The sequence below is a fragment of the Enoplosus armatus genome, chromosome 23 (genome assembly GCF_043641665.1).
Source record: "Enoplosus armatus isolate fEnoArm2 chromosome 23, fEnoArm2.hap1, whole genome shotgun sequence".
NCBI lineage: Eukaryota > Metazoa > Chordata > Actinopteri > Centrarchiformes > Enoplosidae > Enoplosus > Enoplosus armatus.
The window spans coordinates 1,707,006-1,734,922 of record NC_092202.1 but is presented as its reverse complement, the minus strand read 5'-3'; the positions used below and the strand labels follow the sequence as shown (position 1 = coordinate 1,734,922).

At 42.3% G+C, this 27,917-nt stretch overlaps 2 protein-coding genes across 3 annotated transcripts; one reads left to right on the top strand and one right to left on the bottom strand.

Moving 5' to 3' along the window:
• Positions 1 to 36: 36 nt before the first annotated feature.
• LOC139305864 (SH3 domain-containing protein 19-like) lies at positions 37 to 21,312 on the top strand. Of its 2 annotated transcripts, XM_070929816.1 has the most exons (17): positions 37 to 470; positions 6,225 to 6,261; positions 9,453 to 9,493; positions 10,676 to 10,775; positions 11,399 to 11,534; positions 11,973 to 12,132; positions 12,216 to 13,532; positions 15,696 to 15,767; positions 17,022 to 17,277; positions 17,519 to 17,915; positions 18,015 to 18,215; positions 18,663 to 18,721; positions 18,838 to 19,100; positions 19,606 to 19,637; positions 19,829 to 20,003; positions 20,255 to 20,343; positions 20,513 to 21,312. In XM_070929816.1, exons 1-17 carry the CDS (start codon positions 380 to 382, stop codon positions 20,618 to 20,620), a joined length of 3,534 nt encoding a protein of 1,177 aa, XP_070785917.1. In that variant the 5' UTR covers positions 37 to 379; the 3' UTR covers positions 20,621 to 21,312. The 2 variants fall into 2 exon arrangements, with proteins under 2 accessions (XP_070785917.1, XP_070785918.1); XM_070929817.1 differs by lacking the exon at positions 19,829 to 20,003 and having other exon boundaries at positions 20,513 to 20,639.
• Positions 21,313 to 23,464: 2,152 nt separating this feature from the next.
• On the bottom strand, positions 23,465 to 25,326 carry LOC139305977 (tripartite motif-containing protein 16-like). Its single transcript, XM_070929930.1, has one exon. The coding sequence runs from the start codon at positions 25,324 to 25,326 to the stop codon at positions 23,707 to 23,709; it is 1,620 nt and encodes a 539-aa protein (XP_070786031.1). The 3' UTR covers positions 23,465 to 23,706.
• Between the last annotated feature and the right edge of the window lie 2,591 nt (positions 25,327 to 27,917).

Genomic DNA, 27,917 nt, shown 5'->3' with positions numbered 1-27,917 from the left:
GGGGGGGTACAGGGAAGCTTGGAGAAACTCTTCAACCGAAACCCAACACAACGGCATTTATTGTCTTCAGATAACAGCGGGGTTTAAACAGTTTAACGCCCCAGAAGCCGCCGAGCTCCGAGCCGAACTGTTTAACTCACTCTGGAAGTCGCGTCGGGCCACAAAGTTGACGGTGTCCGGGTGAACTTGTCTCGGTTTGTTGTGGTGGATGTTAGCGACGACAAAACGGGAGGAGGGATAATGTTGGTGCTGCTGTCTCTGTTTTGACCCAGCTCCATTTTCCCCAGACAGACAGGAGAAGGAAAAGTAAGGATAAAGAAGGAAGGAAAGACAGAAAGACAGAAAGAAAGAAAGGAAGGAAGGAAGGAAGGAAGGAGAAATGGCCGAAGCGCGGTCAGAAGAAGAGGAGGAAAACATGATGAGGGACACCCGGGAACAAGTGGTTCGACGACAGCCCAACAGCTCCGGAGGTAAAAGAGCGAAAATGTTAACTTATCTCGTCTGTTTCAAAGTGATTCCACCTGATATCATCTCAATTTATTGATCCATGTGGGAAAAATAAGTTGTCACAAGTCAACTGGCTAGCTTACACTGGAAATACAAACCCTCAGCTGGAACTGTAGATGGCCAGATATCAGCAAGGTAGTCTGCACGTTTCTAACGATAAAGCTAAAAAAAACAACAATATTTCTTTGACATTCTTTATGTGGAATTACAGTATCTTTGTGGTACTTTTAGTTAGTTCAATGGTACTTTTAACTACTATGTTATCCTCAGTACTCCTTCAGGATCTTCCACTTCCACTCCTGATATGTGTAGGATCCCTGTAAAATCTGTCATAGGACTGATACAACTATTTGTTCAAATGCTCTCTGTACTGTACAGGCTGCTAAAAATACCAGTTAAACGTTGTTTCAGAGCCACAAAGCGGTGTGAATTATCTGGAGTCTGTACTGAAAGAAATGTGTAAGAAAAATAAATCCTAAGTAGGTTTGCATTTCGGTTCTAAAAGTGATAAAATTTGGAATGAAGTTTTGTGAAGGGTAAATTGATTAAATGGATTCTGGACTATTTTGGCAATTGATTAATCATTTAAGTAATTTTTAAAGAAAGCAAAAATGCCTAAACAAATCACTGGTTCCAGCTTGTCAAATGTTAATATTTGCTGGTTGTCTTTTACTTCCATGATATTAAACTAAATATCTCTTGGTTTTGGAGTCTCCGTCTGTAACTGCAGGCAAACATACTGTATGTGTGTGGGTGTAACCTGCTTGAACCCAAAGCCATAAATTCTTGTATCGACATGCAGACATGCAGACATGTCACCTTCTGGGTCAAAGTTTACACATGCAGGCATAAATACACAGACGCTCACTGAAACATTCCCTGTTGACTGTAATGGTGCAGGCCTGTGCCAAGACTTACAGCCATTAGTTTAATCTACAAGTCTCATTCAGGGAAACACAAGTTATAATTGAATTCTTCAAGTCTGCAATCCCCACAGAAGCCTTTCAGATGATGCCGTCACCTCAACCCTCTGGCTAGGGCTGGGTATATCTTTAGGGATAATTACACAACACATGTCTGAGCACCTTCTTGAAGTGATACTATAACACAATACACCCGAGCACTTGGCCAAGTCTTTTAAGTGAAAGGGTACATCCCTGAGTATAACCTGAAATATTGCATTTGACACTATTCATTTAAAATCCCCACATAATGTGGTTGCAGTAGGGTTCGACGATGACAACAGGATAGAGGTTCTGCATCAGTTAGGCCTTCAGCACAGGACGTCATGTTCACTGTAGACAGACCTCTTCTGCATAAACTTTATCCACTGGGTTCAGTTACTAGCAGCAGCTCTGAAAGGAGAAACAGGCACATGACATGCACAGAAGAGTTTTATCTTGGGTTGGGGGTTGAAAACATTTTACCAAATCCAAATCCAGTAGTGAATCCACTGTCCTTATCAAATCTAATGAGGTTTAGCTTTCGTCATTTGCAAGTAACTAAAAACTAAACCAGTTTAGATCTGTGATCACCTGCTGTTGGCTGAGAAGCCAGAAACACTACAGTTTTTAGTGGTAGCTACTAAATTAATTACCATTTACATTAAATAAGCTAGCAGAAGTAATGTTCACAACATGAAGACGAGATGAGCAGCAGAAGCAGATTTATTATTTATTGTTCTGTTGACATAACATTCTGACTTTTACACCTGACTTTTCACTAACTACTTGATCTAAAGGTCCTGATTCAGAACTGTCAAGTTGATGAGCTCAAAATATTGATTTGAATTAATGTTAATCAGCCGCAGCTGATATAATCTACTGCCAGTGACGTTTGTCATTTTAACCGGCGGTTAGCTCCAGCTCTAAACGAGAAGCCTGCTAACGCTGCCTGAATTTTTTATTCTTTGCAAATAAATAATAACAAGCAGCGATAAAGGATTCGATAAGAGATTTGTTACAAATCTGGGTATTTTGCTGTCCTCTCTGTATCTTTACTGTCAGCTATCAAATAAAGGCAGAACTGTACCAGGAAAAGTAACATTACTTGAAAACATTTGCCATATCACGATTTATATTGCTTAGATTGATATAAAATTCCATATATCAGAATAGATTTTATCCCTATCATCCACTCTGACTTTATCTCCACTGAGTAAAAAGGAAGTGATGCATTTTTCAGTTAATAAACAGAAGAAGAAAAAACAGGAAGTTAAAATTTGATTGACAGGTGATCTTAGGTGATAGTTGATCTAACAGGGAAGTGTGTTACAGAAACACCACATTAATAAATGCACTTTTACAATGTTGAAACATCACAGTAAATAGTGTCAAAACACTTGGTTTCAGCCATATTTACTGCTGCAAAACCAGCAACAAAGAAATCCGCCTGTCAGAGCTGTTAATTCATCAGCTAATGCTCATACAAGTAGGAAAGAGGCTTAAAGGTGGTACAAACATGGTAAAAACACAGATCTGGGAGCGTGTGTTGCTCAGAGTGCAAGTCAGCTGTTGTTGTGTAATGAGACTCGAGCATGTGATCATGACATGCTGAGGTCACCGAGATTTCATCAAATGTTTATGTAGGGGATTTATCATCTGATAATGCTTTTCTTTTTTTAACTTAAGAGTTTTGATTCAGAAGAACTGCACAGGCAGTTTTCAACACGCAGGAAACTGTGTTGGAAATCAAGCAAAGCAAAGCTGCTGAGAAACAGTACAACATGGACTCGTACGCTGGAAAGCACTTGTTTGTGTTGTGAGTAGCTCTCTGGTTCTGGTCTCTCTGTGGATTTAAAGGCAATCTGTGATTCATTTTCCAGCATCTGAAGTTTGTTGTTTGTCTTCGGCCCCTCCTTAGCTTTGAGAAATGCAGCTTAATCAAAACATCATCTCAAGTCAAATCAAATTGCAGCTCCATTTTGTATTTTTTATTGTTTTTCTGTGTTAGAAAGATAAATGAAAGTGATCAAGAGTGAAGATATTGACATTCAAAGTTTCAACTAGTTGGCCTTTTGACAAAGTTGGAGGTGAACGTCAAGTCCACCACAAAGTGACCCACTTTTATTTCCACACAGTAATGTGAGAGATGATAAATGTCTCATGTGAGTGTCCCAGCTTTCATTAATGAGTATTTCCCACCAGTGACCACAATGACAGCAGAATTTGTTTCTGGTAGAGCATCTCTGCTCTCCTGTACATACTTTAAGAAAGAAGAAGAGCTTTTGTCCAGTTGGGGGCAGCAAGAACAAGCTGTAAACAAAACACTGACATATTATCACCAACACAATTTGTCTTTGGGATTAATTAATACATTAAAAAGTAATCTATGAATCTATAATTTAAATTGTCATTGCTAACATGCTAGCAAAGAGTTGCTTATATACACAGTAACTATTTTGATAATCCATTATTTGTTTGAGTCATTTTTTAAAGGAAAAATGTAAAACATTCTTTGGTTCCAGCTTCTTGAATGTGTTAATAAACTCAAAATCTTTAGTTGATAAAATGTTAGTGGAAAAATAAAACCATTTGATGATATTGCCTTTGGTTTTAGGACATTTTGAGGGGCATTTTGTGCTGTTTTCTGTCGTTGTATAGACCAGTCAATGATGAAAATAATCTTTAGTTGCAGTCATAGTCGTGTACAAATAATCACTCTTCTTTTAGCTCTGTTCTGGTCTCAACCAGCACCTGAGAAAATATCTGTCTTTTTAGCAGCTAAATGCTCCACTAGCTTGTTGCTAACTTTGTCTGTCTGCTGTCTGGTGCTGAGCCGGTAGCGTACAGTGGATTTCTTAAAGCTTTTTGCTGAAAACAGCTTCCCGAATCTGGAAATCAGTGTAATGAAAGCAGTTAGTCACAGTAAAGCTGCGGGCCGTAAAACCAGAACAATGAGCTGAAAGATGCTACAACCTTCGTAAAATTGAGGGGAGCTGGGAGTTGGTGATAAATCTCTGTGGGTTCATCACTACGAGCAACAACTTTTGTATACATGTACTCATTTGATCCATTATTAATATACAAAATGTATCGTAGCAGCTTTAAGGAAGTGGCAAAGTTTCCTTGAGTTAAACATTAAATCCCTTCTAACTCCACCCTCTGACTTCTAACCTTTGACCCTTCCGTGCCAAACATGAAACCCAACAGATGACGAGCACTGATGAAAATCTGCTGCGGTGTGCATCAGCGTGTTTGAACGCAGCTCCAGCACAAAGCTCAGCCAGCGTGCTGCAGGACAAACATCTGGAAGTGTTAAAACTCCTGATGACTGCAGCAGAATCCCACAGCAGCCAATCACGGCCTCACTTCCTGGATGCTCTCTGCCAATCAGGAAGCTGGCCAGGACAGACAGGCGGTCCAGTTAGCGTTTTAGAGACAGAGAGAGAGAGTTGGGGGAAGAGAAGAAGAAGAAGAAGAAGAAGAAGACATTTGAGTTCTGGATTAGCAGTCTTTTGGTCTTTGCAGAATATTTTACAGACACGTCAACATTTAGTTTCTCTGGACTCTACAGGGAGCCAAGCTGACCTGATTATCAGTTTGGGGTGTGAAGAGCCGGAGAGGAAAGGAGGTAGGAAATAGGAAAATGCACACACATGCAGAAAAACACAGTCCAGCTGTTCCTCAGAGAGAGAAAGAAGCTGCTGTGTTTTCTTTTTCTTTCTCTGTTAACTTGAAAAGGTGATGACCGGAGGTTCAGGACAGGACACGTTCCTCCACAAGTTATTTTGTCTTTGTTATTGGTGCTCAGTGCTCAGTTACTCATCACTGTGGTGGATCTAAACAGCACTTCCCAGAGATCACCTGTCACTCAGCGGGGACAGGGACTGTGACATGCACCTCCTCCTTTTGGATTTTCTTTTGATGTAGGTGGCACTATTTCCTGCGTGTGCTCCACCGTGGCATGCAGTTCTTCTTCTTCTGTCTATTCCAAACAAACTGGGAACATATGACGCGTCACTTTCTGTTTGGATTGATGGCTTTTGCTTTCTGACTTCGATCAACGACGTGTTTTTCATTTTAATATTTGAAGTTGTCTTGCATTTTGTCAGTTTTGTGAAATGTATGAAACTGATATGTTGTTTCGGGAGTATCGTTTGGACATTTTTGGGTCAATACTTTGAGCTTTGGGACAAAGAAAACATGCCTTTTCAACACAGTAATCAGGGGAATATGAACATGTTTTAACCTCATTTCATAGAGAAATGCCCACAATGACAACAAAAAGAGGCTCTTCAGATGCAAAAAGAATCACTGTGTTTCTGTCAAAGGACCATCGTCAGCACAACTTACAGAACATGTCATTCTAGAGACATTATCAGACAAACAGCAATGACCAATCAGGAGAAGGGAGGTAAGAGGTTCACAGGAGCTACCTGGGTGTGGTCACACGACCGGCAAGGTAAACAGAATGAATAGACAATACATGTATGTGTTTGCATACACCCATGGGAACTCTACATGCACACATGTATAAATACACACCAGAAAAAACTAAAAGCAACCGTATCAATCCTCATTTTTGATCAACGTCACCATCTCTCTCTCTGGGTTTTTAATATGTTGGATGACTCAGAATGAATAAAGGACTATAAAATAGTTAGATCAGGAGAATAATTGCCCACTTAAGATGTGTTTCAGTCAGTCATCCGAAAAGTTTGTTTTAATTTAAAGGCCTTTTAGTCACAATCTCCCTCTCTGTCTGTCTCTTCCCAGCTCGTCCTGACAGACGTAAGCCAGAGCATCGTCACAGGTGAGAGATTTTGCTGCTCTTCCTCTTCTGTGTCTCACCTGGCTGTTTGGCCAAGATGAGTAACTGTTACCAGGAAGTGTGCGTTTAATGTGACCCACATGTAGAGAGATAAGGAGGTGCGTTTGATTCATTTGTTGTGTGTGTTGGTGTTTAAACCTGCTGTGAAAGCTTTAAAAGAACAGAAACTACTTCTGCAAACCTGCAGTAAACATTTTCGGCTGTTAGACTCCAGCCTGGAACTGTTTTCTTCAGTATCCTCGCAGACTTGCAGGGACTTCTTTTCTCCCCTTTGGTCTCTGGGTCTGACACACTCCTGAAAGTATGTTGGCTGTTGGTCGGTTGGCATGGCAACTAGCAGGAGAAGTCACAGAGTTTAAAGACTGTGTGTGTGTTTATGGGAGAAACAGAGCTTCAGTTTGAAGACGGTAACACGAGAAACAAAACTTGATACTTGATACGCTTGATATTAAATGTGGTAAATATTCACTTCAGTTAGCTTTTGCGTGTTTTCCTCATTGCCACATCAGGCTTTTCATTACCTCAAGTCTGTGTATTGCAGGTTTGGGGATTTCTTTCAGCTCTTCAGACCACACCTTTAAAACTGATCCGCTAACAAAGTCAGCTGTGAAACATGGCCAAGCGTAGCTGTAGGCCACATTCTCACTTCAATGAAAACCTAGCTAAGCTACGCTTTCCCCAATAACTGTAACTGAACACTTCCTGCAGCTGCTTCACATTAAAAGCCACCATCAGCTGCCTTTTCTGAAAGGGAAGCAGCTACAGGAAATGTTGGATTTGCTTTAACAGCATACTAGTTTGTAGTTTTTGTAGCCGTTCAGTCAGAAACTGGACACCTTCTTTGTACATCAGTTGGTTCCCTTAAGTTGGTTTGGAAGTGTTTGACTTGTACGGCTAACTGTGCAGCGTCGGAAATCAGCTGCATGTGCTCATTTCTGTAACTTTCCAAAACTGGCGATCTGATAAATATGCCCACTTTTCTCTTAAAACAACAAAAGTTGTTTACATTCAGTGTTGCTCTCCAAAACACATTGTGTGTATCCTTGAGGTCTAACAAAGGTCTTGAGTTAATTTCCATCCTCATAAAACATTTTTAAAATACTTTAAATCGTGCATTGTGCCAGTTTGTTGGCTGTTCAGTGGAATAACGTGAAACCAACCAATCACAGGATGTGAATCCCTCCGCCCGTGTGCTCCAAAGCACTGCTAGTGGTCAAAACCTCTGCAGGCTACCTTTGAGCCCTCTTTTTTCATTCTTCACACTATTACTTCTGTCGTTTTTGTACGTACAACCAAACTAGGAATGCCTTTGTGTCATTAGCCCTGTTTGTGTGATTTATCGAAGTGGCTCCTCTCTATGTAGGCAGGCTTTTTAACCTTCGAGTGTGTCTGTTCACACTGACACCTAAACCCTCACTTGTCTTGCTGCCTTTGCAGTTGTGATTTACATCCGTCTCTCTCCTGAACTGCTGGACCATCAGTCGTACACACCCCAAAAATGATCTAATGGTTTGAGAGGAAAAAGCTCAAATGTTTGCCAAATTACAGAAAAACTACATCAGCAAAGAGGGACAGTGTTCACAGAGTAGACAACTACAGCCTTAAAAATGACCATCGAGTTGAATGAACACCTCTGACAGTCAAACCAAATCTGTGTTTTTTGGTTTGTCCACCCTTTTTTCAGTGGACAGGGAGACATGGAAAGAGGAGGATAAGAGGAGTTTATTTTCCAGCACTGTTTAAAGTAAAGCTGTGTGTGTGTGTGTGTGTGTGTGTGTGTGTGTGTGTGTGTGTGTGTGTGTGTGTGTTGTGTGTGTGTGTGTGTGTGTGTGTGTGTTTGGGCAGTGTCAGGGGTGAGTCATGTGTGTCTGTTCATGGTTAGCAGCTCTGTGGCAGAAAGAGAGACAGTCAGAGACAAAGACACACAGGGAAACAAAACAGACTGAAAGACGATGAAAGAGACAGAGAAAGAGATACAGAGAGTAAAAGACGTCTGACCTCCTTCTGTCGTCTGGGTGAGTCTGACAACAGCTACTGCTCCTCGCTCGTCCTGGAGCTCCTGGAGTATCTTTGAATCATTGTGACAGGTGAAGTCTGGGAGTTTGATAAACAGTCCAGGTCAGGGGAATTTTCCAAAGTCTCTCTCTCTGAGAGTTTAATGTGCTTTCAGCAGATTCTTTGCTCGAGAAGATTGTTAAGAGTGAAAAACAACATTTAACAAACCACAAAGGGAGAAACTGAAAAGTTAGAGAAAGTACTTTCCATTAACTACAACAAGTCATGTGTCCGCATGTGGCGTTGGCCTTGGTTCTCAGTCTCAGTCAACTATTTTAATTATTTATATATGTAATGATGATAGCTCTGCACTTACAACCATGTATATCTACTGTACTGTATCTACTGTCTGTAATCTCTGGGATGTTAAAGGATGTGAACTAGAACACTTCCTGTTTCATCTGCAGTTTTTAAAATGTTTTTATATATGTGCCGAGTCTGTTATTTATTTTCTCACTCTTGAAAACATTGGCTGGAGCTTTTGCTTAGTGCCTCAGAGCAAATGTTGTGTTTTCACCCTTTTCGTTTGGTTAAAGGAACAGGATCAAAACGATTGGTGAAGCCTTCATTTATCTTCAGGTTTATAAAACCTCCATGTGGACGAAGGGTTTTCATCGTCCAGGCTTTAAGAACACACTGGGAACATAAACATAACTTAATATGTAACCTGCAGTCACAACCCCTCCCCTTCCAGATGACTGAAGAATCACTCCTGTGTCTGTACTCAAGCATTTTAGACAAAGTGTGAAAGTGTGAGCAGGGAGAGCCTTTGGGGATGTCAGCTGTTCGGATCAGGCTTTTTTATTTAGATTTACCATCTAATGCTGAGGTGCCCTGGAGCAAGGCACTGAGCCCTCAGCTGTCTGGATGTGAAGCAAAGTGGAGCTCACAGAGAAAGGAGAGGTTAAAAATAGATGCATCCACACTGTGCCAAAATGACCAAGAGGGCTAGAAAGAAAAAAAACCTGTGGAGTTTGAAAACCGAGGACTGGGTGGGACGGTCGAGCTATGTTTGTCACTGGGAAAGAGCGAGTGGGGGGGGGGGGCAACAGAGGTGAAATATTGTGACTCATGTTTTCCTTTTATCTTACCCCCCCTTTCTTTTTTTCTCTCTGTAGTCAGGGTCCTCTGTCGTCCATCAGAGCAGCCATCAAGAGAAGTGAGTATTCATGAAGTCCTCCTTCTTCTTCGTGTCCATTACGTCTGTGCAAAGATACATCCCGTATACACAGAGACAGAAAGAAGTCCAAACAAGCTTAAAATCACTCTGATTCCCAAAAATACTGTTACCGAGAACGTGTCGGGCTGTAAAACAACAAGTAAACTTTACTTACAAAGGTGCCCTGAAGAATACACAACATACAATTCACTGATTTTGTTTGGAAGGTGCATAAAAAGTCATCAGTTATTCCTAACGTAGTGTAGTCAGTGATGCCAGGCTTGTAAAGATTAATATAATCCTGACTGTGTGTGTGTGTGTGTGTGTGTGTGTGTGTGTGTGTGTGTGTGTGTGTGTGTGTGTGTGTCAAACATTGAGTCTACTCAATGTCAGAGCAGGAGAAAGATGGTAATTTGTTTAACAGAGCTTTGAAGAAATCTGTTTGAATTGTGGCCTGGAAAGATTTTTAAAAATGGAAAATATGCATTTTGACCTTTTGTGGGATAATAAAATCCAGCATGGCAAGAAAGGCAGCAACTCCCATGACTGGACTGTCACCACAGTCTTCTGTTTAACCACTTACACCCTGTTTTGTCCTTTTAGATTCCCCTCATGTAGCTTTGTATAATGTACAACGCATCACATATTCTATATGTACCATTTAAAAAACCAAAGAAACCAAGGACATCAAATTATTCAGACCTAACCTTTTAAGGGCTGTGTCAGTCCATAAAATCCAGATTAATTTACAGACATTTCCTTTAATTCAAAGTTGGTATCTTGACATGGGTTTAAAATAAAGATCTGCTTCACGGCATGTTTTTGTGCTGATGGACCCTCCGGTGGTTGAAGTGCGTATTTTCTTGTTTTTACACCTTGAATCCTGATCTAAATTTCCCCACAAGCTGCTTGACTGTTTTTGACTGTTTATTCTGCAACTGCTTACACTTCATAGACGCTGTATGATCCTTTAAATTCAGTGAAATGTTTAGTAAAGCTCCTTCTTACAACGTGTTTTTGGAACTACAGATGCACCAGTGATTGAAAACCCTCACTTTCTTGTTTAAAAACAGATGTTTCAGCAGTATGTCTTTGTCAGAGCTGCTACCTTCATGCATGATGTTTCTGCTTTGTTATAGTCGTCTGTATTTAACTCCATCATGTCTTCTGTCTGTCTATCAGCCTCCACCAGGTCAACATCTCTCTCTGAGTCGCCCAGAGATAGAGATAGAGACAGAGAGCGAGACAGGGACAGAGACCGAGACAGAGACAGAGACAGGAGGTAAGACTGCCGTCACTAGATTATATTTTACTGCAAAAATAGAACTGTTCTATGAGGCGAAACCATTCTGCTGTCCACATGTTCTTCAGAAGTGTAAAAATCTTTGGAAAAACTGTTGTACAATTTAATGTTGATGCTCTTTAATCAGTTTGTCAAGTCAGGAAAAAAGATTGTTAGTCAACAGGCAGGCGTGACCGTTTGTGTTTACAGTAAATAAGCTTCATGTGAGGAGCAATATATTACCTGCACCATTCAAACACTGGGCTGACTCCTGGATTTGAACCAGTATAAACGTGTATAAACCATTCTTTAATCATTAAGCCACTTAATACTGTGTGTTCCTTCATATTAAGCTCACACCTGGGAGACATTTGCATAGGAAAATGACAAATGTGCAAAAGATGATTTCCATATTTCCATTTTGATTTGTATTCTGTGGATCTTGACATGAGTAAACATGTTTTTATCAATTATTAGTGTAGTAATTGTCTGTAATTTTTATTATTTTTAATATTCGATTGAATAAACACACTTTTTAAGTGGAAAATTTGTTAAAAGAACACATCATGTCATGTGTATCAATTCTCTGTTGGTGACTTCCTGTTATCTGAACCTGTTGCTAGGCGACCAGAGATCACCATCCTGTCAGCGGAGCCTCTGGCCTCCACATCCTGGTTCCCTGGGGCTTCTGGAGGGTTCCCACCTCCCCCTCCTCCTGCTGCACAGATCTGGGGACCCACAATCCCTCCGTCCATACAGGTAACTCTGTCTGCGTGTGTGTTCATGTTAAATATAGATCAAGTCCAGTTATTAGAGGTCTTCTTACCTCTGCTAAGGAGGTTATCTTTATTCGTAAAACTGTGAACTTTGGTGTAAAGAGTCCATGGACCAAGTTTTGGTGTGGCTAGAACTTTTACCAAAGAAAAGTGCTGCAGTTATTAAACTCATTGCCTGCAGGTGGCGACATCAACGCGTCACCATCTGCAGGTTTAAACTGCTGCTGCTGTTTTCTTTTCCTATAAGTCTGACAATGACCGCACAGCGCCCTCTTGTGGACAATCTATGTTCTGCTAAATGTGTGTTCGGTACTGAATGAGGAAATGCTTATTTATAAGTTGGAATCAGAAAAAGAAAAACAGCAGCTCTTCACATTTGAGAAGCTTGAACATTTGCTTCAGCTGTGTTTGTCTCCCTCAGCCTCCTCCTTCCTATGAGGAGGTGATCAGGGAGAAGACACAGGAGCAGGCTCTCCTTCCTTCTTCTTCCTCCTCCTCATCCTTATCACGTCCAGCTTCTACAATAACCATTGCCACCCAGACTGACCCAGGATCTGCCCCTGACGCCCCAGACTCGCAGGGTGAGAGGAAGCAATTTTTCAATGTGTTCTGTCCAATTTTATATTTGTGAGTAAATAAAGTTAATTTGTGTGTTTGTGTGCAGGGAGAAGACCAGTGAGACCACCACGGCCCCCTCTCCCTTACCCTTCCAAACCGTCTCATGTTGATGACATCACCATCACCGCCAGCCAAGCAACACTCTCGTCCCTTGACAGTGACAGCGTGATACCAAACACACACCCTGAGGCGGTCACACACACCGCCGCTCAGACACAGTGCTGTGACCTTCTCGCTGAACTTTGTTCACCTTTGACCTCAACCTCTGGTGCTCAAACTGACCAATGGGATCAGTCTTTTGCTGTCGTTGACGTGGCACCTCCTCCTACCACTTCCTCTCAGGTCCCGTTGGAGCGTCCCAAGCCACGCCCTCGTTCCAGGCTCATTGTACAGCCAATCAGCAGCGAGGTCAAAGTTCAGACATTGGTGAAACTGCGTGAGGACGGTTTTGCCACACTAGCTGCTCGCACAGGAACTGACACGACTAACCAGGAAGTGAGTCAGGGGAAGTACCTTCAGGAGCTGCTCGAGGCCTTCAGCGCAGACGACTGGGGCTTCCCTGATCGCCGCAGCGACAGCAGTGGGCACAGCCAATCAGAGAGTGAGGAGGGAGACGAGGACGAGGAGGATATGGCGACTCTGAAGGCGAGGATACAAGCTTTTGAACAGCAGCAGCAGGTGGCTGATGGGAGCTGTGGAGACGATAACAACAGAGACTTTGTTGTCACAAAGAGACCTGAACCCCGGCCACGCCCTCGTCTCCAGGGGCAACCAGCCAAATCTGTCCCTCCCACTGTTGCCCCGAAACCCAAAAACTTTTCACATGCCCCCAAACCATCTGGCAAGGCATTCTGGGAAGATGATGGTTTGACAGCAGGGGGAGGAGACTCAGGTAGCAGCGAGGCTTTGAAAACGACTGAAACCCCCTCTACAGACTTAAACCCTAAACCTCAAACTGCTACCGAACCAACACCTTCTCGTACCCCAAAATCTGCTCCAGCTTTGGTACCCCAACCCTGCAGAAACGCAGAAAAACCCCCAGTAACACCAAAACCGCAGTCTGCTACAGAAATCCTCCCTTCTGGTACCCCTTCCCTCGCCTCTGCCCCTGTCCCGACCCCCAGGCCCCCTCCACCCAAACTTACCCCCTCTAGCAGTGAGACTTCTTTCACAGCCAAACCTCCACCCAGACCTCCAGTTGCCCCCAGGGCCAGCATTGGAGCTCCATCCCAGGATAAGAGCATCGCAGCTGGGCACACCACCCCAACTCTGCCCCCGAGACCCTCTGTGGAGGTCAGCGGTGGAGCACAGACTGAGACCCAGGCTGGGAGCGATGAGACGCAGGACCCTGCAAACCAACCCAGTGGGTGTTATTCTGTTCAGTGGCATTTTCTTTAAAGGTGCATTCAGTAGTCTGTGATCTTTACTGACCTCTGCAGGCAGCTAGTAGGAACTACAAAAACAAATAAATACTGTATATGTATATTTTGTTCCAAGTCAGAGAGCGGCCAGGAAAGTGGGTAGCTAGAAACACAGAAATGATGCTGATGTCGGTAGCCGCGCTGTTGCTTTCAGTTTAAACAAGTTAGTCAGCGCAGTTGATCAACAGCAAGTGTTTATTCAACCTGTACATTGGAAACCGGAAACACTTCAACACCTCTTTTCCACTCCTCTTTCACTGCCCACGGATGTGTGTTTGTGTGGTGGACGGAAAATCCCAACATTAACATTTAGGACGTTTAGTTGACGTTGTAAGCAGTGTGACTCATGGAAAAGGAGCAGGTGGAGGGTTTAAGTCTGTACACATGGCTGTTGACTGTTACTGGGGTTTTTGATTTACAGGACTGTGAAAAGTAACCATCGTAGGTAGAGCTGAGTCGATGAGTAGAAAACAGTTTAAGTCATTTTTTAAACAAAAATGAAAACGAAATCACTGATTTCAGCTTCTCAAATGTGTACATTTGCTTTTTTTCTGAGTTCTATGATAGCAAACTAAATATATTTGGGTTTTCGAGTGTTGGTTGGACAAAACAAGCTATTTGAATAAGTCACATTGAGCTATTATCTGGAACAAATGATTAATCGATTAGGTATCTGATTGGCGTCAATTTTGAAAATCCCATTAACGGGCCTTTTTTTTGTGTACATTTGTGCTAATTGTTGATTGTCGTCTGTGTTTACTTGGTATAAATGGTAGTTAAGGCTGTGGATTGTGTAGGATGTCATTACCTGTCTACATGTTTTTACAATGTGCACAAAAAGTCAGTCAGTGAAAAAGTAATATAGGTAATGGCTGCTTAATTTTGGAATAAAACAAAATGTCTCCAGGATCAATTCTGAGAAACACAACGTTGGTATTTATCTGATTTAATTGAGTTTTCATAAACTGTCATGGATTCTGCAGATCTGTTGCGCTTCAAACAGACTCCCTAGTTGTGGGGATTGACCCTGTGATGGTTCAGTTACAGGACAGTTTCTAACACCGCTCTCAAGGCAGTTGATTGTATTGACGAGTGTTTCTTGGTCCTGTGATGCAGCTCCGCAGTGACAGTTAGAGTTCATCTCATTCAGCTGGTGAACACTGCTTCTCTGTCCCTGCACGTGTGCAGAAGTTCAGGTCATTTCACAAATGATTGCTGTCTGAGGGAAGCATGCTGCTTCCAGTTTACTCTGCTTATCTACTAGATAACCTGAATGTGGAGCTGCTGCTGATAAACATTCGGTTTATTTTAGTGCCTGAACTTCAGACTTATTTGCAGAGCAGCTTGATAATCTTGATTATTGTGTTAGATTTCAGGTATCACCACTGTGAGGCTTTGTTGTTATGTTAGCAACACTAGGGAAGCTCCTGCTGATACCATCCTGACACTGGGATCAGATTTAATCAGTTTCTCTCTTGATTTTCAAGTTTCAAGTGTTTGAAAGAAGTGATTGAGTCAACCTGGAGGCACTCGGACAGATGTGATGTGTGCCAAAGCATCGCTTGAAAGATGAGATCCTCCCAGTGTTGATGCTGACATTTGAAATGCTCCCTGAAACCTCTCTGGGATTTACTGTGACGCCAGTGCTTCTGATGCTGAACAGAGTTTCATTGTAATCTCACACTAAACAACAAGCAAACGTCTCAGCTCACACTGGAAGAGAAGGAAAGACACTGAAGATGTTGGAGGAAGTGACTCTTCCTCTCCGCCTCTAACATGACAGAGACCAACCTTTTGAAAGTGAATAAAAGATGCGTCAGTATTTGACCTCTGAAGTACCCACACCTCTTATTTGTTCAGTGATTCATATACTAAAGACCCGGCCTTGTGCCCTTTGACAGCTGAGAAACAGTCGACCAATCGCAGCTTTGTAGGTCGTCACTGTCATCCTCCTAATTAGCTAGCTAGCTTCCTACGTTGGTGAATAAAATGACAGAAAAACTAAAATGTTTCTTAGGTCATCGAGCAAGTAATATTTCTGTATTATTATTTTTTGTATTTCTGCATTTTTTCATAATTTCTTCTGATTTCTGTCGTCGTTTCAGTGAAAGCAGGAAGTGGTCGTCCAGGCATCCCGACCAAACCAGCAGCACTGACCTCACCACGCAGAGCCAGTGGTAAGAGAGAGATTGTATGTGTGTGTGTGTGTGGACAGTAAGCTGGATGTAGCTTTAGTACAATGGAGCGTTTGAGAGCTTAGAGACACAAGTCTTGCTCGTTCATTATGTTGCAGAAATATGCAAACATGAGGAGAGATTTTATGTGGTTTGTGTTTGCGCGTGTGTGTGTGTGTGTGTGTGTGTGTGTGTGTGTGTGTGTGTGTGTGTGTGTGTGTGTGTGTGTGTGTGTGTGTGTGTGTGTGTGTGTGTGTGTGCAACAGAAAGAGGGAGGGGGGGTGTTATATTATTCAATCCCAACCTTGTGAAAGAAAAATGCTGTGATTGTGTGAGAAGAAAAAAGCCCCCACTGTTGTCAGTGCTGTGTGAGTTTGATGTGTCAGAATTGTGTGTGTGTGTGTGTGTGTTGCGGTATTTTCAACCAAGCCATGTGATTGGTCAACTTGACAGAGAATTGTGCAGCTAGCCGGCCTTTATGGGCTGCTACATGATGAGCTTGTTAAGCTGGTTAAGAGTCTTCTGGTTTTGTGTATTTCACAGCCTCTAACACTCAGAGAAAACTTTCCAGTCAGGACACTTAGTTGCGTAACAGTTGTAATATCAGCCAGGGAACATTTGCTACCATGCCGCAAGGAAACAATCTGATTCTTCAAAAAAATTGTGTGCGATAGTTACCTTTAATTTGGAGTATGCTGCATCTTTTATCCCTGTCACACCCAAAACAACAGGATAGTGTCGTCACCCACTCAGTTATTCGATCTATATGTGCTGTGTTCCTATTGAAGTAGCTAACATGAGTAAAAAACAAAAACATTTGAGTAGTAGGGGAGATAAAAGCCCTGAAGTGTGTGTTATAATATCCAAGTGTTTGTTTAACCTTTATTTCGGCCGTTATACTCCCCAATATCCTCTGAACACATTGTTTACTGTGTGCCTGCACACCCACTGTACAAAAACACAGAGTTAGCCTAAAATGCTAACTGGTTGCTAAATAAAAGTTGGTCTGAATCTATAGATATTTAGTGAATTAGTCACTGTAGGACATCATGAGATGCATGTTGGCAGTGCAAAATATTCTCATATGGTGTTGAAAATGATTGAGAGACATTATTGTGTTTTATTCTTTTTCATGTTTCATACATTCAAACGACTCGTTATTCATATTCGAAGCTAAAGTGAAGTAACAACAATAAGTTTTAATATAGTAATTGTCTAAAAGCTTGAAAATAAAAAACATCTGCTCTCCACCTTCAGCTCCAAATCTGGCCCCCAAACCCACCGGAGCCTCACCAACGCCTCCAGATCCAAACCCAGTCCCTCCCAAACCTACAGCTGCTGCCCCGGCCACAGCCCCCAAGCCTTCAGTACCGTCCCCGGTTCCGACCCCGGCCCTCAAACCCCCGACCCCGGCTCCAGCTCCGGCCCTGAGGAAAGGCCCCGTGATCCAAACCAAACCAGAAACTAGCAGCACTGCAAACCCAAACTCCTCAGACCCTCCTCTCCCCCCACGGTAAGAAAGAGATTTGTGATAATCCAGGACGGGGATGAACCGTGAAATATGACTCCACTGTCCAGTACTGGGTGGAAAAACGACCAGCGACACAAAGAGACATGCACCATCAACAATGATAGAAGTTTATTATATATTCAAATATATTGATTATAAAAATGAATGAGTAAATTAGAAAGCTGTAGCTTCACTTCCTGTTTTGTGCCATGAGTCACTTCACCCGGCTCATCCTTCTCTCCAGACCTTCAAGTGTGAAGCTCCTCCCCCTTCGTCCTCCACCAATCAAATCCATCCCTGGGCGACCGCCTCCTCCATCCATCAACTCAACTTCTTCAGCCAACCAGATGACTCCTCCTTCCAAAACTAGTCCCTCCCCCCCTGTATCCCAGGGCAGCCAGTCTTTGCCTTCACAAACCACGTCAACCCCTTCTTCTGTATCAGCCAACCAGATGACTCCTCCTTCCAAAACTAGTCCCGCCCCCCCTGTATCCCAGAGCAGCCAGTCTTTGCCTTCACAAACCACAACGTCCCCTTCTCCTGCGTCAGCCAATCAGATGCAATCTCAAAGGGCACCAAAGAGAGGACCACCTCTGCCCCCTCGCCCTAAACCTGGACACCCTCTCTATAACAGCTACGTGGTATGGACACACACACACACACACACACACACTCTCACTGACAAAACACTGTGATGGATTTGAGCTCTAAGGTGAGTCATTTCTTAATGTTAATCTCAGAAACAGGAAGTCCTGATCGTCCTGGATGACTCGAGTCCCTCTGAGCCTCTATCAGGTGATGGGAGGAGTCAAACCGCCGTCACACCACTCATCAACCTGTCAGAGTGTCTCCTGGACCTTGACACCCAACCAGAGCCTGTTCCAGATCAGGACGGCCAATCAAAACTGGCCTTGGAGGGCCTCAGCCTATCAGACTCCCAGGTATTAACAGCTAGCTAAACTTTCTTTTAAAGCCTTAAGGCATTAAAATTATATAACGTTTTTATTATATAATTAGAGAGAGTGTATATAGAGGAATATGTCTGTAACACTGAGTATTGAAAACTGTAGCAGTGAAAGCTGCCTTCATTTGTCTGTGAGATTGATAACCTTGTTTACTCATTCTTTTGAGAACTGAGAACAGAAAATATATTTATATTTCTTAAAGAGTAACGCCTCATGATGATCTTGTTTTTGCTGACATCAAGTGGGTTAACTTCTCACCTTGAAACCCGGGTGTAACACCCAGCCCTAGTCTCAAACACTAAATCCATATCCTGCTAAAAAAGACTTGCTTTAAGTTCTCCAAATGTGTTTCCCACAGTTAAACTTTTTATTGTAAAGAATGTAAGTTGACAATCGTTTTGTTTTCCTTTTGTTTTCATCTAGTCCATTCTGCCTGTGCAGCCTCCTGAGCAGAAAGAACAGCCAGACCCTCCTCCTGTCAGGTCAGACATGATCCACTACATACCAGACTCGTAAGAAAGAAGTAACTATTTGTCGAAGAACAGATTTGTTTATCATGTGTTTCATTTTGTGTATATTTCTTGATGTGTGTGTGCAGTGGTCCTCGGTGTGTCGCCTTGTTTGATTACGAGGGAGAGGAGGATGACGAGCTCACCTTCTCCCAGGGTGACGTCATCGCCCTCCTAGAGCTCATTGGGCAAGAATGGGGGCGGGGCCAGATCCACGGACGAATCGGAATATTCCCCCTGAACTTCACAGAGGTGGTGGAGCCGCCCCCGCAGCCGGCGTCGTCACCGGGGGAACCAGCAAAACCAGCGTCAACAGACACCGCAGTGACAGGAAGTACTGGTCAGCCAAAAGGTCCGTCTTAGGTTTCTTCCTGCCTTCTTTTCTGACCACCTTCCCTCTTAACTTCACTGACTGATCGATCTGATGGTTAAATATACTGAAGTCTAACGGCTTATTTCCATTGTGGTCGTCCAACACCAGGATCACAATCAGATTCAGCTTTATATGTGAACACATATAAGGAATTTGACTCCCGTTTTAAGTTGTTCTCAATGTTAAATAGACATACAGCTTAAAACAAGGACAACAAAGCTGAACAAAGAACTTTTAGAGAAAGAAGTATTATGTACGTACACGTAGGTGAAAAAAAAAAGTGTTCATGTAAAATGTAAACAAATACAGATAGAAGGGATATAAATCTGGAACGGGTGAAGTCCTTTCTGCCTGCACCTGTCTGATGATGATCTGATCAATGGAAGCCACCGCAGACATCAGCTTTAAAGCAGATTCATTACCTCTGTCATCTTCGTCTTTGAATGTAATGGTAATGTCTTGGGGTTTTTTTCGTCCTCAACAGCACCAAAGACCTCACAGGATCCGGACTCAGAGGTGAGGTTTTCCCTCATTTTCTGAAGTTGTTTTTATTGAAGCTAAACAGCAGAAAGGGATCACTCTTAAATACTGCACAAGCATCCTTCCAGTTTGTACATGTTCTAAATGGTTTTAAGTCAGATCTTCACATTTTACTGATGGATCTATAAATTAAGCGTACTTATTGGTGTATTAATTTGTGTGTGCAGGTAAAGGAGTGGGCTGTGGCTTTGTTTGACTTCCCTGGTCAGACTGCAGGGGATCTGTCGTTCCACAAGGGGGCGCTGATCCAAGTGACAAAGCACATAGATGCTGAGTGGAAGAGAGGAAGACTGGAGGGGAGGGAGGGGATTTACCCTGCTGCCTTCACACAGTCCTGCCAGGGTACAACACACACCCTGAAATACATCAGCAGAAACACACAAAGCATGATCAAGTATAAAATACACACATTTATGTACTTGTAAGAACACACACGCTCACCATATGGGTCAAACAGTATTTGAGTTTCTATTTGATGTGTGTGTGCAGTGATGCATGACAGTGTGTGTGTGTGTGTGTGTGTGTGTGTGTGTGTGTGTGTGTGTGTGTGGCTGCTGAGGTCTCTAACCACAACTTGTTCTTCCTGTTTCCAGCCCAGCCAATCACAGGCGAGCAGTCAGCGGTTAAAGGAGTGGCCAAGTTTGAGTTCACACCGGAGAGCGAGGATGAGCTTACACTAAAGGTGTGTGTGTGTGATGATGTTTATGTCAAATTTAGAAATTTATTTAGGTCAATAAATGTGATACATGTAAGTCAGTTAATCAGTGAAGACAAAACATTGATTTCAGGCACAAAACTGTTTCTTACCGACATTAAACTAAAACAGCTAAATGTTTGTCTTCCTCCTGCAGGTCGGTGACATTATAACACAGGTGGAGTCTGTGGACGAGCAGTGGATTATGGGAGTTGTGGGCGGGAAGCGTGGCATTGTTCCTAAAAACTACATTTCACTTCTCTGATGAGGAAATCCTGAAAGCGCCAATAGGAAAAGCTAGAAAATGACTTTCACTGGCGTTCCGCAGCCACTCTCTGTGAACAGGTTGGTTGGTTTTGAGCTGGCAACCTCCCCCCGCCCACCTGTCCACACAGCTTTTACACGTGGACACGCACATGAACTCTGGTCCAGCAGAGAGTTTTTCCAAAAACTTTTCAGTTTTTAATGAAACTGAAGCCGCCTGGTCCGTTTTTATTGGTAGTTTGGACACTAAATTAGAGAAACAGGAACTCTGAAGTGTGATTGGATTGTCTCTTTGATTGACAACCCTGACCTAACGTCGCCCTGGCAACGGAGACCTCGCTCTGCTCACTGTTGCCATGACGACCAAGAAGGGGAGGGGCCTTCGCTGCCCTAATGACGGAGTAAAACTGATATGACGTCGTTGATTTTCATCTCAGCGTCGTCCTGTCGTGTTGTGTTTCCCACCTGGACTGGATTTGACTTTCACTGACTCTGATTGGTTCATTAGTCCTGACCGGCCAGTGGACTCTCCAAAAACTTAACCCTGAAGCTCCTAAAGCTCCACTGTTTTAACCCTGCATTAGTGTAACTGCTTCAAATCCGCATGACGGGAAATGATGGAAAAATACAGTGTAAGTCGGACATGGCTGAACATCGCTGTTCGACGTCCTCTTTGTGCCTCATTACAGATGTTTAACAGACATTTTCAACATCAGGCCAACTTGCGGTATTCAAAGTGGAGAGTCTCACCTCAGCAGGTTTAGTTCAGAGGACTAATTCACTTTAACTAACTCCTTTAAAACCACATTTATCTTTAACACCATGAAGACCATTATTCTCATCCTGAGCCGGAGGAGATTAGAAAACTGAATTAAAACTGAATAATGTGGAGCTTTAAGCTGATCGGCTGCTGGGTCGGGGTCTCTCATAGTAACGGCAGAGAGACAGACAGCAAGGTGAGTGTGAGCTGTAGACAGGATGTCTTCTGAAGCCTCCTGAGGGGAAACACTACGTTTGAGACTGGAAATTATCAGCTATCACTATCAGTCAGAATGTTGTTTTGTGACACTGTTGGTACCTGTAGCTATTTATAAGTGCTTTGAAAAGTATGTTTCTTTTGTTGCACATGTTTTCGCTGATTAATCCTTACAAAAAAGCTTTTTCTTTTTTTTTTAAAAATATTTTACATTCTCTAAGCTTTGAAGCTGAACCCAGATCATTTCACAAGAAGAACACTAAGACTGGTTTTCATCTGTTATCTAGAAAGTGGTCACACATCACTGCTGACCATTTTCCAACCTTTTCTAACTCTGAATGCACACACACCAAATGTTTCTGGCCACCCTGATGAAGGCAAAACAGCCTGAAAGGTTTGGTGAAAGAAGCATGATGTACTGAAGAGTTTTTGATGCATTTCAGAAAGAGGTTGGCAGTGATGTAAAGTACACATGATTTGTATTTAACAGATTTAAACATGCAACTAAAACTCGACCCTAAGATCAAGCAACTAAAAACAAACGTAATAATAAGCAGTCATGGAGCTCAGTCGTACACTACAAACATGGACTGCTGATGTTAAAATATTGAAAATAAGCTTTACAAAACTTCAAAATCACATTTAAAGATATCATAAAACATGTTTATAATAGTCATATAAATACATAACTCGTACAGAGTGAACCACAAACTGCTGAAAGTTGTGACATTAAAGGGACACTTCACCCCAAAATCAAAAGTAATATCAGTAATGTCTCTTTCCAGAAATCATGACCCGGCTACTCAAGATAATCCACAGACCTCGTTGTGAGCAGTTTCATGTAGGAACTAATTTCTTCCTAACAAACTGCACCTGGAAAAATATGTATTTTTGTTTTTGGGGTGAACTGTAGCTTTTTAAGGAAGTAAGAAGCTGCTTCACGTCCACATTGGATGTTACACCAACAGCAGGAAGTGTGTCAGTCACAACTGTTTCTTATCCTGGTGCAACGCTGCAGCTGAAGGTTAAAAGATGTACTGTACTTCCATCTTTTCTCAAGTGTCCTCTCAATACGTTTCCTGTGTTTAAACACTACATCTCAAAAACAGTATCTCACCTTTCCAGACTGAATATAAGAGTCGCGCTCATCAACTGAAACTCATAAGTGTCTTTATTAAAGATGAAACATGGAGGATTTTCTCTCAAATGTGCTGTCAGCAAACTAGCAGTGATGATGATGATGATGAATTTATGTTTTTAGTTGTCCAGCGTTTTGCTCACTGTTGCAGGGATCAAACCTGTGACAGCCTCTCATTCCTGCCACTCCCTGTTCCTTTGTCTCATTTTAAATGTGAACAGATTAAAACTTGAGTCACTTTTTACATTTACATTTTCAGGTATAATCCTTTTCTTTTCCATTCAATTCTTACAGTCTGAGGAGGCAAATTAAAACTTTTGCTTTTATTTGAGATCATTTGAGTCCTGAAGATAACTACAAATGTTGATTGTAGACTTGACAATCGAGCAAGTGGACTAAAGTCATCACGACTAATTTGATGGCAACTCGTCAGAGAGAAAGTTTCACATGTGGCGTCTTTAACCTATTAAACTCTGTACAAATGTACCGACTGTAATTTGTGTGTGAGTGAGAAAAACTCACAATGAGAGAGATTTATGATCCGCTTGGTAAGAGATGTTTTATGTATAACCAAACATTCCAACTTTTTAATACGAATAAAACTTCCAGACATTTCAATTATAGTTTTAGATTTTTTCTTCTTTATTTTTGGGACTGCTAAAATTGTATTTCATAATCTTTTATTTATATCTCAGCATGCTTGAATATTTTGTAGTTACGTTGACGTCCGTTAAACTAAAAATGTTTTTGTTGCTTCTTCTAAACGTATTCACCGTCAATAAAACTTATAAACAGTTCAAAATGCATTTGCATCACACATATAAACACATTCTGCATTTGATAAAAACACAAAAGGCCCAATAACCACCAGCCACCGTGAGTCAAACTGAAAGCTAAAGCTAACCTGAGCCCATTCATGGTCTACAGAAGTTACATTTCTTTGATATTAAACTGTCCTCCGCTTCTTTAATGACTACTTAAGTTTACACAACTCAGCAGTGTCTCCATTAGCGCCAAGTACAAGTCGGGCATAGAGCGGCTGAGTGAATGTGGTCTGGACTCTGTGGAGGAGAGTCATAGATTCAGAGATGCTGTAGAAAGACAAAATACCTGCCTTGTGATCCAGGAACACTCCTATCCTGGAGGATTTAGGGCCTGAGATGACAGTTGAGCAGTTGTCATGTATGAATTTGTAACCATTGCCACACTGTAATGCCCAAGACTCGTGTCCAAATAATGTTTGAAAGTCTCCTGATCTGCCAATACTCTTGTAAGCGACTGCTACTTCAGCATGATTACTGCTCATCTCCACCTCCCAGTAACACTGTCCAGTCAGTCCGTCTTTACTCAAGACCTGAGGTATGTACAGGAATCTGTCTGGACTTTGAGCATGTGACATAATTTTTACATTATATGTTATTTTCCTGTTCCCCTCTGATAGAACCAGATATCTGTGTGCTGTGCTTGGATCCAGTGTGATTTCACATGAACACTGTAAGAACTCAGCTCTGGTCGTGGGCTCCGCTAAAGCCAATGTCTCAGTAAGAATGGGCTGCATTTTATCTCTGCCTGCTGTCACAGCTGCTGTCATATCCTCAAAGTACTGCAGACGATTGATTTCTGGTCTTGGTGAGTCTGTAGACTCAGTAAGTCGTGGCATTGACGAGTAGTTGTGTAGAAACTGGGTGTGATCCTCTGTGTGTGAGAGCTGCTCCAGCTTAGCGTCTTTCCTCTTCAGCTCAGTGACCTCCTGCTGCAGCTTCTCCTGAAGCTCTTTGACTCGACTCACTTCAGTTTCCTGCTTGGATCTGACCTGCTGCTTCACATCAGAGCTTCTTTTCTGGATGAGACGGATCAGCTCAGTGAAGATCTTCTTGCTGTCCTCCACTGCTTTATCAGCAGAGCGATTGATAGCCTCCACCTCCTGTTGAAGCAGCTTCACATCTTTCTCTCTGTCCTGGATTCTCTGCTGGATGTTTTGCCGTCTTTCACCAAGCTCCTTCTGCTTCTCGGTCCTTTCTGCTGCAGCTGATATTATGTTGTGGCCTTTATGTTCGTCCATTGAACAGAAAACACAAATACACTGCTGATCAGTGCGGCAGAACATCTTCATCACCTCGTCATGACGGAAGCAAATGGTGTCCTGAAGCTTAATGGAGGTCTCGACAAGTTTGTGTTTTTTAAAAGTAGGAGAGTCATAGTGAGGCTGGAGGTGTTTCTCACAGTAAGAGGCCAGACATTGCAGACAGGACTTGAGGGCTTTCAGCTTCCTCCCAGTGCAGACATCACAGGCCACATCTTCAGGTCCAGCATAGCAGTGATCAGCTGGAGCATCTTGGTGTCCAGTCTTCTTCAGTTCCTCAACTAATTCTGCCAACATGGTGTTTTTCACCAGGACAGGCGTCGGGATGAAAGTCTGTCGGCACTGAGGACAGCTGTGGATCTTCTTCTGATCTTCTTCATCCCAGAAGCTTTTAATACAGCTCATGCAATAGTTGTGTCCACAGGGAATAGTCACCGGATCCTTCAGTAGATCCAGACAGATCGAACAGCAGAATTTAGCCCCGTCTGCCTGATTTCTTTGCTGCGCCATTTCACCTCTCAACAGTTTCACTTTCCTCACAGCAAATACAAGCGTCACAAGAAGCCAAACCTGCTTTTCTTCAATAAAGTGGCTTGTGCCTCTTTCAGTTTACAGCATGTTGGTTACACCCATATCTAAACTGGCAGATCTGGGGAAAAGGGCAGGAACCAGGAAATGTACAGTTGGAGTTGGACTGTATCCGGAACCGCCTACTACATACTACCAACAAATGCAGTATAGTATGCAGTATTAAACTGTCAAATCGATTTATTTTGCAGTATGCCTGGCCAGGCTTTGCCAGTTTCTGTAGTAATAATCCTGCAGGTATTCTGCCCCTGCCTCACCAAAGTCAGAACAAACCTTTAAATGAGGCCTTGTAGATCTAACATGAGTGAAGATTCAGTAACTGAGTCGCTTATTTCTCTCCTCAGATTTGTTCAGAAACAGATTTTGGTGACTGCTGAGGTGAAATAAGTTAACGTTTATGTAACATTAATTGCAAACCACCGCCAGCGCTTTGCATTGTGGGACAAAGTAGGTGAGGTGGACTGGAGTTTTTCCAAATCAGTACGACACACGGGTGTTTTTGACATACTGAATATATTGTTTGCATACTGTAAACTACATGCTACATTTGGCCACATCAGTGCATACTGCTGGCAGAGCAGGCGGTTTGAACACAGCCTCTGTTTGAGAAAAGGGAGGAGTTCTCAGCATTTGTTTCATTCAAGGAAACAAAGCAGTTTGAGCCTCCTTTACTTGTTCAGTTGGTTTGAGCTTTGGCTGCATGTTCAGCTGTTTTAACAGGTGTACAGTCGTGGTATTCAGTTGATATATCGACCTCTTACCATGACCTGAGATAAGCCTGTAGATATGTCTAATTACATGTGCAAGCAGCTGAGGTTGGTCTTTGTTTTTTGGTAATAGCTTTGTGCTTTTTGGGTTTGGGTTAGATCCAGTTCTATTTGAAACATATGAAGAACTCTGGTCTTGGCAGTAAAACAACCACATCAGTCCCTGTCAGTGAGCTCTTCATCGAGTCTCCTGTCCTGTCAGGCTTTGCTTCATTCGAGGAACTTGAGCTGTTTCAACATTTACAGGACTCATTTACATGTTTACAGTCGGCCTGAACGTTAGGAAGACATCAGTAACTCAGACGCAACAGGTTAACATGACGCCACTGCATCAGTTTTATTTTCACACTTGATTTATTTTCATCGTTTTTCGAAACAAATCAGGGCTTCTCTTTTCCGCCAAATGGCTGCACCCTGATCCCAACAAACACACACGTTTCATATCAACACACATCACATTACAGATCATTGTTAGCATTAAAACATGTCTACATGTCCTCAAAATCTCACATCTCCTTGCACTTCAACCCAGGACTAGTTTTCCTAAAGAAAAAAACTCTCAGACGTCTAACAGCTGACCTTTCATTTAGATTTTAAAATATTCAAAGTGCATCTTTGCTTCATTTTCCAAAAAGAACTTTGAGAAAGTTCGAGCTAATGAGCTGCAAAGGCTTTTTCTGTTTTTTAGCAACCAGGTTCAGCGGTTCAGTCTAGTCGTTCAAGAAATTAGATTGTCTTCAGAAACAAAAACCTTTGTAATCTTTGAGAAATTAAAAGATTCAGCACGAATCCTCAAACTTGTATTATGTTTTAGCTGATTGAACTGAACATAAATCAACTTCAGACGCAGAGATTCCTTGTAGGAAAACCAGCCCAGTTTGGTTCAAAATCCTAACTTGTCTACTGCACTTAATAAAAAAATCAGTTCCTGTCTAAAATGAGGCATGATGTGAAATGATCACACACATTGACACACACACACACACACACACACACACACACTCTCTGCTTTTGATAAAAACACACACAGAGGGCCTAACTACAGCCATACTGGGTCTCCACCCGCCCGACTAAAAGCTGCATTCAGTCTCAAGTCCCAGTGAAGTCACAGTTTGAGGGAATCAAACCGTATTCTGACTGTATTTTTCAGTAGACTTTTGTTCATTCCTGAACACAATAAATTGAATAACAGAGTTTATATAAAAGAGAGACAGGGTCAGATGGTAAATTCTGTGGTCCCAAAATAGCACTGACAACCTGGACGATAAGAGGACATCAGTCTGTTTTCTGGGAAGTGAATGCAGCACAACACAGAGCAGGAAACTAAAAACTGCACAAGTTTCTGTCACATGGTGATACGTTTGCAAGCCGGGTTCAATAGATTTTCTGACGCTACAGTTTGTTTGTAAAATGCACTTTGGTAGAATACAACTGATTGACTTATAGTGACAGAGACCACAACGTTTTTGCAAGAAATGAACCAAAACAAATGTCCAAAGCCAGTTTAAAGAAAAAATGGTCTGCAGTAATACGTTTACATGATGGGCTAAAACATGCAAAACCACCAATATGGTTCTTTAACATTACAGCCGACAGTAAGAATCCTTTCTTCAACCTCTCTTCCAAAACGCGTTCGTACTGCTTGAAGTAAACTGTACATCAGTGTCAGACGGCAGAGATCGGTCAAGAGTCACAGCCGCCGCCACACATCAACACGAACGTCACACAAACAAAAGATTTCAGCTG

Coding starts and splice junctions, on each gene's coding strand:
- LOC139305864 (XM_070929816.1), top strand. CDS start 380: ATGGCCGAAGCGCGGTCAGAAGAAGAGGAGGAAAACATGATGAGGGAC. Junction 471..6,224: donor ACAGCCCAACAGCTCCGGAG/GTAAAAGAGCGA, acceptor GTCTCTTCCCAG/CTCGTCCTGACAGACGTAAG. Junction 9,494..10,675: donor CAGAGCAGCCATCAAGAGAA/GTGAGTATTCAT, acceptor TCTGTCTATCAG/CCTCCACCAGGTCAACATCT.
- LOC139305977 (XM_070929930.1), bottom strand. CDS start 25,326: ATGGCGCAGCAAAGAAATCAGGCAGACGGGGCTAAATTCTGCTGTTCG.